The sequence below is a fragment of the Bufo gargarizans genome, chromosome 9, assembly GCF_014858855.1.
Source record: "Bufo gargarizans isolate SCDJY-AF-19 chromosome 9, ASM1485885v1, whole genome shotgun sequence".
NCBI lineage: Eukaryota > Metazoa > Chordata > Amphibia > Anura > Bufonidae > Bufo > Bufo gargarizans.
The window spans coordinates 19,796,589-19,815,502 of NC_058088.1; the positions used below are offsets into that span (position 1 = coordinate 19,796,589).

The 18,914-nt window shown below is 41.3% G+C and overlaps 1 protein-coding gene across 1 annotated transcript in view; it reads right to left on the reverse strand.

The window, feature by feature from the left end:
• The window catches only part of NOTCH4 (notch receptor 4), a 75,992-nt gene that overhangs the window by 20,480 nt on the left and 36,598 nt on the right, over window positions 1–18,914 (reverse strand). Inside the window, exons 17-22 of the mRNA XM_044305390.1 lie at window positions 16,681–16,882; window positions 15,393–15,543; window positions 14,761–14,945; window positions 13,182–13,311; window positions 11,140–11,379; window positions 9,906–10,018 (exon numbers count right to left, since the gene is read on the reverse strand). Coding sequence (XP_044161325.1) covers window positions 9,906–10,018; window positions 11,140–11,379; window positions 13,182–13,311; window positions 14,761–14,945; window positions 15,393–15,543; window positions 16,681–16,882 — 1,021 coding nt within the window. The remainder of the gene's footprint in view (window positions 1–9,905; window positions 10,019–11,139; window positions 11,380–13,181; window positions 13,312–14,760; window positions 14,946–15,392; window positions 15,544–16,680; window positions 16,883–18,914) is intronic.

Genomic DNA, 18,914 nt, shown 5'->3' on the forward strand with positions numbered 1-18,914 from the left:
AGCTACAACAGGACAACGGTAACGAGAGATTTAGAGGGATTTAAATTTGAGGCCTAGTATTTAGGCGCTGGGTGACAGGTATGGGTTTAGTGACAGAATTAGACTTGGAAATACACAGTAGCGGGTGTGTGTGAAGTTATTCTGAATGACCCTATGTGCACCTTCAATATTATATACCCTTTTAGGGATAGATTTCAAATAGCTCTGATATAGCAGAAACCACTAAATTATGAAATTGCTAAATTGGGAATTGTACTTCAACCCAGAACAAAAAATGTGCTTTGACGGACACTAAATATCTTGCCCAGCAACAACAGTACACCGGTGGGTAACGAGAGATTTAGAGGGAATTAAATTTGAGGCCTAGTATTTAGGCGCTGGGTCACCGGTATGGATTTAGTGACAGAATTAGACTTGGAAATACACAGTAGCGGGTGTGTGTGAAGTTATTCTGAATGACCCTATGTGCACCTTCAATATTATATACCCTTTTTGGGATAGATTTCAAATAGCTCTGATATAGCAGGAACCACTAAATTATGAAATTGCTAAATTGGGAATTGTACTTCAACCCAGAACAAAAAATGTGCTTTGACGGGCACTAAATAACTTTCCCAGCTACAACAGGACAACGGTAACGAGAGATTTAGAGGGATTTAAATTTGAGGCCTAGTATTTAGGCGCTGGGTGACAGGTATGGGTTTAGTGACAGAATTAGACTTGGAAATACACAGTAGCGGGTGTGTGTGAAGTTATTCTGAATGACCCTATGTGCACCTTCAATATTATATACCCTTTTAGGGATAGATTTCAAATAGCTCTGATATAGCAGAAACCACTAAATTATGAAATTGCTAAATTGGGAATTGTACTTCAACCCAGAACAAAAAATGTGCTTTGACGGACACTAAATATCTTGCCCAGCAACAACAGTACACCGGTGGGTAACGAGAGATTTAGAGGGAATTAAATTTGAGGCCTAGTATTTAGGCGCTGGGTCACCGGTATGGATTTAGTGACAGAATTAGACTTGGAAATACACAGTAGCGGGTGTGTGTGAAGTTATTCTGAATGACCCTATGTGCACCTTCAATATTATATACCCTTTTTGGGATAGATTTCAAATAGCTCTGATATAGCAGGAACCACTAAATTATGAAATTGCTAAATTGGGAATTGTACTTCAACCCAGAACAAAAAATGTGCTTTGACGGGCACTAAATAACTTTCCCAGCTACAACAGGACAACGGTAACGAGAGATTTAGAGGGATTTAAATTTGAGGCCTAGTATTTAGGCGCTGGGTGACAGGTATGGGTTTAGTGACAGAATTAGACTTGGAAATACACAGTAGCGGGTGTGTGTGAAGTTATTCTGAATGACCCTATGTGCACCTTCAATATTATATACCCTTTTAGGGATAGATTTCAAATAGCTCTGATATAGCAGAAACCACTAAATTATGAAATTGCTAAATTGGGAATTGTACTTCAACCCAGAACAAAAAATGTGCTTTGACGGACACTAAATATCTTGCCCAGCAACAACAGTACAGCGGTGGGTAACGAGAGATTTAGAGGGAATTAAATTTGAGGCCTAGTATTTAGGCGCTGGGTCACCGGTATGGATTTAGTGACAGAATTAGACTTGGAAATACACAGTAGCGGGTGTGTGTGAAGTTATTCTGAATGACCCTATGTGCACCTTCAATATTATATACCCTTTTTGGGATAGATTTCAAATAGCTCTGATATAGCAGGAACCACTAAATTATGAAATTGCTAAATTGGGAATTGTACTTCAACCCAGAACAAAAAATGTGCTTTGACGGGCACTAAATAACTTTCCCAGCTACAACAGGACAACGGTAACGAGAGATTTAGAGGGATTTAAATTTGAGGCCTAGTATTTAGGCGCTGGGTGACAGGTATGGGTTTAGTGACAGAATTAGACTTGGAAATACACAGTAGCGGGTGTGTGTGAAGTTATTCTGAATGACCCTATGTGCACCTTCAATATTATATACCCTTTTTGGGATAGATTTCAAATAGCTCTGATATAGCAGAAACCACTAAATTATGAAATTGCTAAATTGGGAATTGTACTTCAACCCAGAACAAAAAATGTGCTTTGACGGACACTAAATATCTTGCCCAGCAACAACAGTACAGCGGTGGGTAACGAGAGATTTAGAGGGAATTAAATTTGAGGCCTAGTATTTAGGCGCTGGGTCACCGGTATGGATTTAGTGACAGAATTAGACTTGGAAATACACAGTAGCGGGTGTGTGTGAAGTTACTCTGAATGACCCTATGTGCACCTTCAATATTATATACCCTTTTTGGGATAGATTTCAAAGAGCTCTGATATAGCAGGAACCACTAAATTATGAAATTGCTAAATTGGGAATTGTATTTCAACCCAGAACAAGAAATGTGCTTGAACGGACACTAAATAACTCGCCCAGCTACAGCACTAGGGACAGATTTAGCTGGATATAAATTTGAGGCCTAGTATTTAGGCGCTGGGTGACCGGTATGGATTTAGTGACAGAATTAGACTGGGATATGGCCAAAAAATGAACAGACTATTGCTGGTTAAATGCACTTGGTGTGACAGCTTCACCCTGATGTAGGCTTTAGCCAAAAAACAACCACACCATTGAGGGTTAAATGCACTTGGTCGCAGCTTGTGCTGGCGCACCACAAGACACAAAATGGCCGCCGATCACCCCAGAAAAATGAGACTGACAAACGGTCTGTGCAGCCTAAAAACAGTGAGCAATTGAGGATCAGCAGCTCAATGATCCACAGCTGCAGATCGATCAGTTAATCAAGTCCTTTGGAGGAGTTAATCTGCCTAATCTCGCCCTACTGTCGCAGCCGCAACCTCTCCCTACGCTAATCAGAGCAGAGTGACGGGCGGCGCTATGTGACTCCAGCTTAAATAGAGGCTGGGTCACATGGTGCTCTGGCCAATCACAGCCATGCCAATAGTAGGCATGGCTGTGATGGCCTCTTGGGGCAAGTAGTATGACGCTTGTTGATTGGCTGCTTTGCAGCCTTTCAAAAAGCGCCAAGAAAGCGTCACAAAAGCGCGAAGAAAGCGACGAACACCGAACCCGAACCCGGACTTTTACGAAAATGTCCGGGTTCGGGTCCGTGTCACGGACACCCCAAAATTCGGTACGAACCCGAACTATACAGTTCGGGTTCGCTCATCCCTAGTTAGGATTTAAGCTAAATCCATACTGGCTTACTATTATGGATAACCCTGAGCCTATTAAACTATTGATATCCTCCTTTTGGGAGGTGAACGTCCCCTCTGCTGACATCAATATAGTATGGGACGCCCTGAAAGCATATTTGAGGGGGGTGTTTATAAGTGAGATTGCTGCAGCAAAGAGAACATTTAAGAAAAAAGAGGAGGAACTGGTCAAAGCTGCTGCAGACACAACTGCACGATTTACCAGCCAACCTTCCGAGTATAACAGGGAAGAGATGCAGAAGGCCAGTTGTTTTTTGGAGAAATATATAATAGAGAAAGCAAACCATAGAGTCTTCTTTAAGGGCCTAAAATATTTTTCGGAGTCCGGACGCCCTGGTAAGCTTTTAGCCAGGATAATTACACAACAAGATAAGAAAAATCAATCTATTGTCTCGATTCGCAACACAGAGGGGGAAATTACAACAGACCCAGAAGGAATTAGGGATGCTTTTTTAAAATATTTCTCCCACATATATAGTTCCTCTCTCGGCTTGTCATCCGATCTGGCGGCGCAGTTCTTGGAGAGGATTCCACTTTCTACTTTAAGTGAAGCCCAAATAGAGTATCTGGAAGAGGAGTTGTCTCTTTCGGAGCTCCAGGAGGCCTTGGGGTCCATCTCGGGGAACTCGTCGCCAGGGATGGATGGCCTTCCATACGAGGTTTACCGTAAGTACAGTGATGTGATTCTTCCCCAGCTACTAGAGGTTTTTTCCCAAGCAACACAGGGAGGGGGTCTACCTTGTTCTATGATGGAAGCTCTTATTGTTTTAATTCCCAAAAAGGATAAAGACCCGATAGAAATGAGTTCCTATAGACCAATTTCTTTACTAAATACTGATGCTAAGCTACTATCAAAAGTTTTGGCTAGGAGGCTTTCGCGGGTTATATCCACCATTATCCACCCAGATCAAAATGGCTTTATGCCAAAGAGAGGCACCCATCATAATTTGCATAGGTTATTTATGAATATTCAGTCCCCGGGGTGCGGCTCCCGCTCCATCCTGTCGTTGGATGCTACAAAAGCCTTCGACAGGGTGGAGTGGATTTTTCTCTGGGAGGTGATGAAAAAAATGGGTTTTGGTCCGAGATTTATGTCGATGGTGCAGTTATTATATGGCTCTCCAGTTGCCAGGATTAGGATTAATGACAAGATCACTGAGAGTTTTTCCCTAGGAAGAGGCACTCGCCAAGGATGCCCTCTTTCCCCCCTCTTGTTTAATATTTATATTGAACCCTTAGCAGTTAGTATTAGGCAAGACTCGCAGGTGTCTGGCTTCGGTGTAATGGGGAAGCATGATCGTGTATCCCTCTATGCAGACGATATCTTGGTTTTTGTCCATCAAACAGAAACCACTCTTCCTCGAATAATGGATTTGGTGGGCTCTTTTTCTGCTCCGTCTGGTTTGCAGATTAACTGGGAGAAGACTGTTCTCCTCCCTATAGATGAGTTGCGAGGCGACTGGGACAATCAGCTAACAATCTCTGATTCAATAAAATACCTGGGGATTTCAGTTTCTGTCAAACCTCAAGAATACCTTCAACTCAATTTGATTCCCCTGTTGAAAAAGCTGAGGGCCAAAATTAAGATATGGCAAAAAATCTTGCCCGCAAGAGCGGATAGAATCTCTCTAATAAAAATGGTAGTGCTGCCCCAGGTTCTTTATGTCCTTCGCAACTCGCCTGTATGGATCACGGACAAGTATTTTAGATTGATAGAGCGGATGCTGAACGATCTATTATGGGGGAGGAAGCGCGTGAGACTGAAGGCACTCTATTTTTCCATGCCCTATAATCAGGGAGGTCTTAACCTCCCTTATTTTAAGGGCTATTTCGTGGCCTCTCAACTTTGTTTTTTTAATGATTGGGAAAGTAGCCATTTCTGCAACAGAGCGGTGAAAGACTCAGGTTTTTCAGATTTTTTTACTGTACTGGAGTCTGATTATTTATCAAATCCACAGATTGGGTATACACTCTTTTGCAGAATGGCTATAAAGACGTGGCTGGTTATAAGGAGCTGGTGTGGAGTCAAGGCATCACTTATCTGTACTCCATTGTGGCACAACTCAAAGCTCTTGGAGTTAGGGGATTTGGGTTGTTGCCAGTATTGGAGGACTAAGAATGTTCAATACTTATATCAGGTGGTCAGCGGCGGACAAATCCTGTCCCCGACGGAGCTAAGGCAAAGAACAAACCTGGGTGAGGTGGCTTGGTATGCATACTTTCAATTGAGGTCAGCACTTTCTAGTACTTTGAATAGTCACTTTCTTTCTATAGATACTCCCCAATTTTTACATGATTTACTCTGTAAAAAAGTTGTCACGAGAATTAAGATATCACACTGTTATAGACACTTAATGAAAGGATTTTTTTTGGGTGTTCTTTCTCCAGGACAAAGATCCTGGTCTTCTGTACTTCTAGAGATGGGTTCTCCAGATTGGGAGAATATAGGGGAAAGCTTAAAATTTGTTTCACACAATTTTAATCACACTGTTGTACAATTTAATATTTTGCACAAAATATATGTGACACCGCTGTGGTTATATAGGAGAGGACTTAGAGCCTCCTCTGACTGCCCACGCTGTGGCGATTCCGAGGCGGATCATTTACATCTGTTTTGGGACTGCCCAATGGTGAGCAGCTATTGGAGATCGGTCCAAATTAACTTGGCTCGTAAACTTAATATTGCTATTCCTCTGTCCCCCAGGATATGGGTCCTGGGAGATTTATCAGAGGTCAATTACCAGCCTATAAAACGCCAACTATTGATTAAAGTAATGTTTTTGGCCAGGCTTCTCATCTCCAGATTATGGTTTTCCTCTTCTGCTCCAGACTGCAACCATTGGTTAAGCTTGGTTGAGAAAGTGAAAAGTTATGAGAGGATTTTGTATAAACAAAGAGGATCCTATCTAAAGTGGGGCAAACTGTGGGCAGACTGGGACAAGCTTAAATAATTAATCTGGGTTATTTTTTTTTTTTTTTTTTTTTTGGTTTTTATATTTTTTTTTCCTTCCTGCAAGGTGGGGGGGGGGGGGGGGGGGGGCTGGGTTGGGAATGATCCTATTGGTCCGGTCTTTTCTATATGAATTATAAATAGTAAAGGAGGTGAAGTTGCACTTGGGAATTGGAGTATCTCTAGGAATGCTGGGGGATGGCAGGACCTTCCGCCATTAAACAACGGTTAAATATTTTTTTTAAAAACGAACCAAAATGGTTAATTGAACCACTACACCGTGCCGGTTATGGGTGGGGATCCGGGGCCCGGGATATTGGGCAGCCCGGCGAATGGGTGTGCCCTAGGACGCGGCTCTCTCTGACAGACATGAGGCTCGACTGCAGGCAGTGATATGACACAGGTTGTATGGGTACCAAGAGGTGTTCTCTTAGCGGGACAGAGCCGGTTTTAGGTAATGCTTATGTCTACATCTTACCTAAATGCCGGTGATCACCGAGTGATACTCGAGCTGAGTCCCTTTATATGCGAGACACTGGTGTGGACATATGTGAGCTACGGTTAAGTCGGGCATTAAACTCTCAATTTAACTACATGGGGATGAGGCAGCAAAATATGCAAGAAGTTCCTTCTCTACTGCGATGGAAGACTGCTGGACCCCCAAATTTGTTTTATGAAATGCTTGCGATCAAAGATCGCAGTAGGCCCGCTACGTACGGTTAATGTGAGCACTGGATGAATGGTTACATGATGGTCAATCCTGTCAATTTCCCGCCTATGATCGGGGGAGAGAGCGCGGGGCGCGCGCTCGCTCCCTGGCTGTCGCCCGGGCTGAGGGCCCCTAACCCTTTTTCCCCTCTATAGATAACAATATGTCAAGTGGGATGCTCTGTGTGTTTGTTTTGCCTATTAGGCTGTGAATGGCGGATGTATCCTGCCTTTCCCCCAGCAAGCGAGATCTCCATTTTTACTTTTTTTTGTCTCCATAAGCATGGATACTTGCATGAAATTATTCTTAATCATGTTGCAAATCACAAATTTACGGACTGAAGGATTTTATAATATTATAATTGTAATATGGATATGAATTTTTGCATTATAAATTAATAAAACATATTAAAAAAAAAAAAAAAAACGGGTTTGTGAGGGGTGGGGGCTTGCTTGGAATGGAATGGACAGTTGCTCTATAATAGTAGCTCATGTTCTGGAAGACTTAAGCCATTCTTGTATTACATCAAATCCATTCATCTAAAAGGGCGACCTTGTAATTCTCCAGAAAAATCAGCTCTTTGCCAGGGGTGCCTCCCAGTGATTGACTGATTTCTGTGATGTCAACATTCCGAAGTGGGTGATCTCTCTTGACCCCTCTACAAACATGTTTGGCACAGTTGATTATTCTCTATGAGTAGCTCATCCCCAAGAAGCACAAAGTCTCATCCATGTTGGGTTTCTTTTTCCTTTCTTCTAGACTGTTAGACTGTATGCATATACAGTGGGGGAAATAATTATTTGACCCCTCACTGATTTTGTAAGTTTGTCCAATGACAAAGAAATGAAAAGTCTTAGAACAGTATCATTTCAATGGTAGGTTTATTGTAACAGTGGCAGATAGCACATCAAAAGGAAAATCGAAAAAATAACTTTAAATAAAAGATAGCAACTGATTTGCATTTCATTGAGTGAAATAAGTATTTGAACCCTCTAACAAAAAAAGACTTAATACTTGGTGGAAAAACCCTTGTTTGCAAGCACAGAGGTCAAACGTTTCTTGTAATTGATGACCAAGTTTGCGCACATTTTAGGAGGAATGTTGGTCCACTCCTCTTTGCAGATCATCTCTAAATCCCTAAGGTTTCGAGGCTGTCTCTGTGCAACTCTGAGCTTGAGCTCCCTCCATAGGTTTTCGATTGGATTAAGGTCCGGAGACTGACTAGGCCACTCCATGACCTTAATGTGCTTCTTCTTGAGCCACTCCTTTGTTGCCTTTGCTGTATGTTTTGGGTCATTGTCGTGCTGGAACACCCATCCACGACCCATTTTCAGTTTCCTGGCAGAGGGAAGGAGGTTGTCGCTCAGGATTTCACGATACATGGCTCCGTCCATTTTCCCGTTTATGCGAATAAGTTGTCCTGTGCCCTTAGCAGAAAAACACCCCCAAAGCAAAATGTTTCCACCCCCATGCTTGACGGTGGGGACGGTGTTTTGGGGGTCATAGGCAGCATTTTTCTTCCTCCAAACACAGCGAGTTGAGTTAATGCCAAAGAGCTCTATTTTGGTCTCATCAGACCACAGCACCTTCTCCCAGTCACTCTCTGAATCATTCAGGTGTTCATTGGCAAACTTCAGACGGGCCTGCACATGTGCCTTCCTGAGCAGGGGGACCTTGCGAGCCCTGCAGGATTTTAATCCATTGCGGTGTAATGTGTTTCCAATGGTTTTCTTGGTGACTGTGGTCCCTGCTAATTTGAGGTCATTAACTAACTCCTCCCGTGTAGTTCTAGGATGCTTTTTCACCTTTCTCAGAACCATTGACACCCCACGAGGTGAGATCTTGCGTGGAGCCCCAGAGCGAGGTCGATTGATGGTCATTTTGTGCTCCTTCCATTTTCGAACAATCGCACCAACAGTTGTCACCTTCTCTCCCAGCTTCTTGCTAATGGTTTTGTAGCCCATTCCAGCCTTGTGCAGGTCTACAATTTTGTCTCTGACATCCTTGGACAGCTCTTTGGTCTTTCCCATGTTGGAGAGTTTGGAGTCTGCTTGATTGATTGATTCTGTGGACAGGTGTCTTTTATACAGGTGACTAGTTAAGACAGGTGTCCTTAATGAGGGTGACTAATTGAGTAGAAGTGTCTAACCACTCTGTGGGAGCCAGAACTCTTAATGGTTGGTAGGGGTTCAAATACTTATTTCACTCAATGAAATGCAAATCAGTTGCTATCTTTTATTTAAAGTTATTTTTTCGATTTTCCTTTTGATGTGCTATCTGCCACTGTTACAATAAACCTACCATTGAAATGATACTGTTCTGAGACTTTTCATTTCTTTGTCATTGGACAAACTTACAAAATCAGTAAGGGGTCAAATAATTATTTCCCCCACTGTATATTAGATTATTGGACAATGCTATTGTACGCAAAATACCTCTCTTTCCACAAAGAAAAAGTTGAGCCTCTAATGCCACCAGATGTAAGGTAGCTATCGTAAAAGTCAATGTTTGACCTCATAAACAGTCCTTGTGATATAATTTAGGATTACACCTAAACCATTACCTTATCTGCAGACAGCTGTTTTGGGGTGATTGCTCCTCATCAGTGCAGAGCAGAGAGAGCACTGGCTTAACTACGTGAGAGGACTTTGACAGCAGAATTCCATGGCCTATAAGACTCTTTACGCCTACTACGAACTCTCCACAATAAGAGTCAAAAGCTATAGTCTGTTATTTCTCAGTGGTCAATATGGTGGTTGACCAGTGTAAATGAAGACGAAGTATAAAACTTCAAGTGGCATTAACATTTACCAGTCAGTTAACAGAATGCTGGGAGTTTTGGACCATTAAGTGATTAAGACATGGCTTCTTCAAATATATTTTAGCTAGAATAAAAATAAGATGAACTTTTTTTCCATTAGCATGGTCTTAGCTTTACCGAGGACCTATTCAGTTGTGCTGACTGATCCTTGATAATTACCTTTCGACAAGAGCATGTGAATCCAAGATGACTGTTTACGGCCACTGCACAAACTCCGCCATTCTCACATGGGTTACTGTCACAGACATTGATTAGATTTTCACACCTCTGACCTGAGGAGAATGCAAAATGTGCATGAGGTACGTATATAAGAGTTGACCATAGAAAAGAAAGATAAAAAGGAACAAGAAAATTCCAACCCTTTAGCTTCCAAACCATTAATTTCCAATTACTATTAATATTCCAAAATGTTGGAACCACATGTTTCACTATGGGGAAATGCTTGACATGAATTCTGATTATACAGGGCGGCCCACGAAAAAGTAGCCCACCTCTGGCGAAAGTATAAGAAGATGAATGAGCAAGTGGATTTTTTATTTTTTTTGTACCCTAAAGTCACAAAAGATGCTGAAAGTGGTCCCCGTTGATGTCTATGCATCTTTGGGCAGGTCGGATTATGTTGGCTGATATTGCTGGCAGTGGATTGTGTTGTTTTCCTTGAGTTCATCCAGGGGATGTGGATTGTTAGCGGACACTTTCTGGTTTTCAATTTCCCCCACGGATAAAAATCTCATGTGGACGAATCTGGGGAAAGTGGTGGCCATAACTCCTTGCTCACAGTTCACTCCTCCGTAAACAGTTCATGAACTTGTTCCAGTGAGCTCTATGAGGTGTGGCGTCTTCCCCATCTTTTTCGAAAAAGCAGGACATTTTTTCTTCTCCAGCATCACTGTTGAAGAGCTGCAAGCAGTATCAGCCAACATCATCCAACGTGTCCAAAGATGTATAACCGTGAACGGGGACCACTGTCAGCATCTTTTGTGACTTGTGGGTAATAAAAAAAAAATAATAATCCACTTGCTTGCTCATCTTGTCATACTATCTCCGGAGGCAGGCTACTTTTTCGTGGGCCGCCCTGTATATGTAGGGCATGCTCACAGTGATTTTAATATCTTTGAATGCCAGAGGAGAGAATTAAAATATATTCTCCTCCGTAGTTAGGCAGTGAAGTCTGGATTGCCTCCTAATTACCTTATGCAAAAGTAAGGAGGCAGCCCAGTTGTGACTAATTTCTCAAAATATTCCAACAATCTTGTAGTGAAAAAAGCCGATACATTAACGGTTTGTTTGTACTGTTGATAAATCTGTATCATGCTGTATAGGGGTGAGTTTGGTGAACTTCAAACTTTTTCCAAAAACATCTGCTAGAAAATGAAATTCGACAATGCCTTACCAGTATAATTTTGATGGCATTGGCAGTGGTAGCTATTGACCACTTCGACGCAGGTCAGAGTCCCTCGAGGGTCACATGGGTTGAAGAGACACTCATTGACATCCCCTTCGCAGCGGTCTCCTACATAGCCTTGAGGACATATGCAAGTGAAACCACCAACCTTATCCAGGCAAGTGCCCCCATGAAAACACTGGGGTTTAGTGGTGGCACAGTCATCAATGTTGACTTCACAGCGGACTCCTGATAAAAGCGAAGGAATATATGAATCACAGAACTAACACTCATCTTATCTTTTTTATTTTATTCTATGTTAAAACTTATCATATGAGGACTTGTTCACGCTAGTGATGGACAATAAAGTTGTTATTGTGTTTCTGGTACTGCTAGGATGTTGGCTTTTATGGGTTCATGTATGGGGCTTTTTTTGTGTCACTATTGTGGGGTACTGTGGCTTTCACTATTATGTACACTATTATGGCGTTTTCTGTCTTTATTGGCTGATATAGTTGATTGCCATGGCTTTCCGAAGGTACTGATTGTATTTGTTGCAGAGAAAATCCATCTGATAGGAGGTCTGCTTCCTTTGAAAACTTATGAAATCTACAGTAGATCTCCTCCTGAAGATAAAAAAATGTCTCTCTAGTGCTACCTATGCTATGATTACTTAGTGAGTCACTGTCCGACCCTTTATAGACTGTTACAACAGTGGTTTGTGGCTGCCGTTGTCACCTGCTCCTGGGCAGGCACAGGCACCACTCCACTCAACCTGTGTCTGTTGCAGTTTCCTCTGTGTGTATTAGAGTTGATATTCATTTAAACTCACTACACCCTGTGGTACTGCAAGTCTTAACTCGCCTTTTCCTCTGTGTGCAGCTGCTTGACTAATGAGCTAATCATATCTCAAATATTTACTCGGCTGTTGGCTCCACCTCTTGCCTGAGCAATCCATTATCTTTCTTTTGGTTTCACTAGCTTGCTAGGCCTTACAAAAGAGACATAATCCATTTGTCTGTCTGTGTTCTGACTTCTGCCTGATTCCTGTATTCTGTCTCACTGCCGTCTGACCTGACTCGTGTCTGTTCACCGTACTAATCCTGAGCTAGCTGCCCTGACCTCTTGATACTTTACAACAGCGTTTCTGACCCCTCTGCTATTCCAAAAGGTAGTGGCCTGGTGGATCCCCTGACTTGTATAGGAGGTAAACGGTGATTGCCAGTATAATGCCTTCAGGACTATCGCAAAGTCAAACCAGTTGGTTGGCACATTCTCCATACTGACTGCCTGTAACAATGACAAAGTAGGGTTTCTTCCTTCTTGTGGAGAGCTTTAAGTCTATTTTGATTGTAATACTACCTTAAAGGATGTGTCACAGTCCCCAATCAAGTCAAGATATTTTACAACACTCCTAGAGATACAATTCAGTTACAGATTCATGAAATAACTAGGCTATGAATATATGTAGGGTCAAATATCATAGACCAATCTCCATATACAGGATGTTTTGGTCATAAACTGACCTTTCTCAGTGGTTTGTCTGTGGCCAAAAGGAGCAATGGAGTAAGTGCCCAGGCTTGTATTTGGAAATTAGCCTATGACATTTCAGCCTCTATGTGTTCAACTGAGCTTGGTTGCTTAATTCTCTAACTGCATTGTATCTCTAGAAGTGCCAGGGAATTTCTCAAACTATTTTGATTGTTATGCACTTCAGTTATCTGCTGATTTGGCCAATCTCGGATATGCCAACAATTTACTGTTCAAGAACACCCACCATGAGTTTTATTGCCAGCAGGTTTCACCAAAATTTTCCTTACTAATATCTAAAGTTAATGGCCACTTTAAAAGTTACATGCCTATGCTAAGAAGTAGTGGATATGGTCTTATTCCCCACTGTGCCGAATTGGAGTATATGTAGCTATATAGTCATTTGTAAAAGCAAGTGAGTGCTTCCCAGCCAGGTTTACTGATTTGTATTTCCCTCTTTATGGCCCTCTTTATGGCCCATTAACTTGTAGCATGCAACCCATTAGAACATCTGCACTTACCTTGGGTTCCTAAAGGACATACACAGTGATAGCTGCTACCTTGGGGCACACACACTCCATTGTGTTGACATGGCTGTGGTTGGCATGGGTCTCTATCTGTGCAGGTTTTTCCTAAGTATCCAAGAGGGCACTAAAAGTGTAAAATGAATACTGAATGAATAATCAGATAGTGCTGGCATATATACAATTATACCAACATTGGATGACAGCAATCAAATGCTGAGGGTCATGGAAGAATGAGATAATACAGAAATTGAGTGTATAGAAGATGTATGGTATACAGAAAAATAGCAGATGAATGACCATAAATGGAGCAATAGATTAACTGATTCTATCTAAATTCAAAGCAGCAATTCAGCCTAGATAATACAATAGCACAGCAACAAAAAATCCCTAACATAGCAACCCACTAAACTCTCTCTCTAAACACACTAATCTAGAACATAATCAGAGTAACAGAATCTAGGAGGAAATGCATATGGTAAACACTATACCCGACAACCAGTGTGGAGTGTGGCATAGATAAAGGCCATTAGCAACTACACCCTAATCAACCAGGCAAAGATATAAATAGGCTCAACCATACGCAACTACACCCTAATCAACCAGGCAAAGCTAGGCGATAACCAAACCCTGAAGTAGATGCAAGACAGTTGTGTAGCAACTGCCAAAATAAAGTAGTAACTAAGAAAATCAAACAGCTGGAAGACCCCTCCTGCTTGTAACACATATTACTTTTTAATCACTTTTTATTCCATTTTGGGGAGGTAAGATAAACAAAAGCAGAAATTCTTGTACAATTTTAATTTTTTTTGCCCTAGAACATTCCCCCTGCTAGGATATATAATGTATTAGTTTTTATAGTATGAGCTGTCATGGTTGTAGCAATACCATTTTTTTTTAAACTTTATTTATTTTTTTATATTTTTTTACACACGAATTGAAAAAAAACATACTTTTTTTGCATTAATTCATAATAACATTTTTTCTGTACAGGCACTGGGAACTTGACCGCTTATGAGCCTTAGCACTATTACAATAAGCGTCTGTATTGCAGTGTATGATGCTTGACAGTGTATTTCTGACAGGTATCCTATTATGCCTTGTCTACGGTAGGGCCTAATAGAAGTACAAGGATTGCATACCAGGGAGCCTTACATCGTATTACAACATCTAAGGGTTATACAGGCGGGAATGCAGTTATTTCTGAGCCCAGGCGTTGCACCAGGGTATCAGCTGTATGTTATAGCTGACAACCTCTACAGAAGGTGTCATCACATATATGGTAGTTCACATTAATGACCTCTCACCCAAGCTGTAGATATATGATGAAGGGCATGAAGGTGTTAAAAGATCAGTAAATCTAAGCCTTAGTTTATAGAACTTTCTGCAAATATCATTCACACATTTGCAGAATAATAGTAGATTATAGACTGATCATGGTGGTCATTTTTAGGACTTCTGCCAGTCATAACATTAGAATAGGGACACTAAAGTTCAGGTTTGCAGAACCATTTGAGCAGCACTTCATTAGATAAGTACCCATCTATCTGTATATTTCAGAAGAATGTTCTTTTACCTGGCAGGAAGGTGACCCAGACATTTCCCAGCAAAGGCCACCATTTTTACAAGGGTTTGGCTGGCATGGATCAATCTTCTCTTGGCAAAGAGCGCCGGAATAACCCGGGAAACAAACACAAAAATACGATGCACCAGAATCCACACAGTGTCCATGTCCATTACATAATGAGTCTGGGTTTATTCCTGTGAGTGGAGGTTAATAAAATGAAACATCTATAAAAAATATACCAGTATATATACATGTACATTCTATTATATATTTTATATTTATATACATTATATATTTTTACACCACTCGGGAATGTATTGTTTCATGAATAATGGAGGCACAACTATGGCCAAGACAATCTGAGACCATAAAACTTGGAGATAACACTAGAAGCATCACTAGTGCAGGAGAATCTGGTTGTAGGTCACAGACTAAATAAAAGCTTCAAGCGCCAATCAGCTGCCATAAAAGATGGCATTAAAATTATTGTATAAAGGTACACATTTGAGTCAGGAGTCAAGCGAAAGGTAGGATTTTTTTTTCTTTCACCACCTTCCATTTTACTGGCTGATCTTCATGGAAGTATACAGTAGTAGTGTGTCTTCTATGGCAAACGGTAAATTATAGTTTGCATTTGCTACCTTTGGAAGCTGTGGCCTTGCAGGTAAGAAGAGAGGTCTCACAGTGACTTCCACCCCATCCGAGACCACAAAAGCAATGGTAGTTGGTCCCTTTCTGAGAGCAGGAGCCTCCATTTTGGCATGGTTTACGAGCACAGAAATCTACTGTGTCCTGGTTACAGAATAGAAGAACAAACAATCATATCAACATTTTCTATGAAATATTATTATCCAAAAGGGAAGATAATGTTTTGTTTAATTACTGAGCTGAAGACCATGTCTTGGGACTATAGTTATAATTTTTTCCACAAAAATAGTTAATTTCTTACCATTACTTGTGCACTGTTGTAATACACAAGTCTGGTGAACTTCACTTGTGAGGTTTATAAGGTACGTATGTTTCTTTGCCAATAAACTTGGTGTGCAGAACTTTCTATGGAGAGTTAAAGGATCCAAAGCACTAGGACAAAATTAGAAGCACGCCGTGCTCGCTTACTTGCTTCCATGCGTGGCACTTTCTCCTGAACTTCCACTATTCTCTGTGGATGTGTCTCTACTCTGCTGGCTGTGCATATGACTTTCAGACTCCTAAAGGGGCTGGTAATGGCAAAAGTTGAGTTTTATATGGGACAGTCTTCTGTTGACCCGAGCCTCAGCAAGAAGGTCCTGCTAAGTTGTTCTTCTGATCCATATTGCTCTTTGTTTGACCCAAGTTTCTTATTGGTTCTAACTCTTTGTCTACTGCCTGTTCTGACCTCTGCTACTCTACCATAGAAATTGAATTCCGGCTATCCTGACTTTTCTGTCCAACTATGATTTTAGTCTTAAGCCTTGCTAACATGAGTTGGTGTCTACGCACCAAGAAGTCAGCCATTGCAAATAAAGACCACTTTGTGGTTAGTAACCTGTCCATACCTCCTTGCAGGAGTTATGGGTGAAGAACACACAATCTCTCAAACTACATGTCCCAGTGTAGATCCGTTAGTAACCCAGTGGTCTACACCATCTATGTTGGCCTTGAGTCACAAAAAAGAAAAGGCCATTGCGCCGTATTATTGACATCATCATTTGGAAGCATTGATTCCAGAGCAGAATACGATAATGTATAAAGGCAGTATGGGTCCGTAATAAAGAACCATAGGGACTCGTGTATTGCTGTACAGGATCCGTGCAAAGCTTTTTTGCCAAGTGCATAAAGCTCATCAGGCTTAATGTATGATCCAAGAGGTTAGAAGACAGACCCGCTCTATATTATAATGAAGTTCTTTCATTTAAGAAAAAAATATAGCCTAATATTGGTTTTACTAACCTCACAGTTGTCCCCTGTGTACATCTCAGGACAGGAGCAGATGTAGCCTCCTGGAACATCATGGCAGGTGCCCCCATTATTACATGGTTCTGGTTTACAAAATGTCACTTGATCCTGACACTGGCTACCCGTGAATTTATCTGGGCACAGACAGGTGAAGGAGGCAATGCCATCCACACAGGTTCCTCCATGAAGACATGAACTAAATGGAAAAAATGTGAAAGATGTATAAAAGTAGCAATGTGGGGTCACTATTAAATCTGGTTCTTTAACCTCAAACTTAAAGTGTAACTGTCATTTTTTTTATTTGCTAGTTTATTAGAGCTAGGCATGTATACCTGAGTTAGTCTGTCAATGATTGTCAAAAGATCTGTATTACCTTATAATAACAGCTTTCGTTAATGTCCCCTGTCCCTTTCCACTGCTCCCTTAAAATACAGTTGCTATGGCTTGTCTGTCTCTGGCTAAGAAGACAGGAAGACGGAGGGGCGGTCCTTCACGCTGCATGCCTGCATTAGGCTACAGAGTGAGGAGGCGTGTCTCTCAGTAATACAATCTGATTGGCTGGCAGGGAGCTGCTTGCTACAGCAAGTGTGTATGGGAAGTAAGGGGAAGCAGTTTTGACCTCAGAGAACTGGTAGAGGAGCCATCTTGAGAAGGTCCTCATATTGTAAGTGTTTAAACAGTCGTAACTAAGGGAAAAACTCAAGGAAAACAGTGATATGTGAAGAAACTAAAGATTGCTTTATGCATAAAGCTGCTGCAGCAGTAACATATGCAAAAAAAATTTGATGAAATCATGACAGTTCCCCTTTAAGCTGGCCACACACGTTCAAAAGTTGTCAGCCAAGCGTTCAAATGTTCTGCATGGGAAGAGGGGAGAAAATACAATACATTTTTGCCCAACATAAGCCGAATGAAGCTGAACATCATATACACATTAGATGGCGGGCCTGTCCCTTCAAAATTGGCAGCTTTGGATAACCTTAGTCTAATGTGTATGGTAATCTTTAAATTCTATACTACTTTGTATTACCACTTCTCGTTTCCCACATCTTTGAGAAATAACTGAAGGTAAAAGGCTTAGGAAATGAGGCTCAGTTGGCAGAGAAATGGAGAAGGTTTCTGATGCAGCAAACTTTTTCCAAAGCAGAGGTGAAATGGAAGATTGTTTTTCCATATTTTGGATTTTACTATGGGGTACAATGGGATATAGGAAAATAAAAATAACCTTGTAAGGGTTGTACCATAAACTTTTTTTTACTGTAAAGTTTATTTTCATCAATTACTGCAGCTCGTATTCCTCCTTGGATTATTTTTCTCATTTACCTCATTTGCAGTTTTCTCTTATACCCTATGCTTGAATCCTACTTCCTGGGTTGTCATTTGTTCCATCATGCCTTAGCGTAGTGAGATGTGTCCTGACATGAGCACATTTTGTGACACTAATCGTGCCCCTTTTCCTTACTAATGACACTTGTGAGTCTGTAGTGCCCTGGAGCGGGGGTACTTTGAAGTCTGAACATTTGTGGACATTTGCCCCTATTTCTCCTATGCAAAGTTATCAATTAATTACTTTTTCACTTTAAATGGAATGGTTAACTTGCACTGACTTACACGGTTTAATACCATGTAACTGCATTTTATATGCCTGTTGTGATATATATCCTGTTCATTTGCAATGTATTTTAACAGTGTTGTGGAAAGGATTAATGAACACTGAGAGACTTTTGGGACTTTCTAGCTAAAAATGAGAGGCCGGTAAATTTTCCAAGTTTACCATAAGGGTTATTTGTTTAGCACCAAAACCAGACAGACTTACCTTTTGCATGTCTGGTTTAGCTATGTTATTAAGTCTGAAGGCTTGATTTTGTCTGGAAAAACTACTTTGTCATTCCCATTAGGTATCATTGAAGTTTTAATGCAAGTCTATGAGAGACGAAAGTTGTAACATTGTATTTGTTTGGGTTGTGTTTCTCCACTCCACCCTCCCACTAGAAGGTTTTAGTTCAGCTAGAAACTGTATATAGGAGGAATCTGAGCCCCTAGTGTTCTGTAGTTAGGGATCAGTGCTTAGAAGAAGAGGCTCTGCCAGACAGCATGAGTGCCGAGATGGGGATGTTGAGCCACCAGCCCTGTAAGAAGGAACCAGCCAGACTACTGAGCCACAGACCATCGGCATCCAGCCTTTGTATGGGGTACCAGCTTTCTGGGAGAGAGAGAGAGGGACAGCT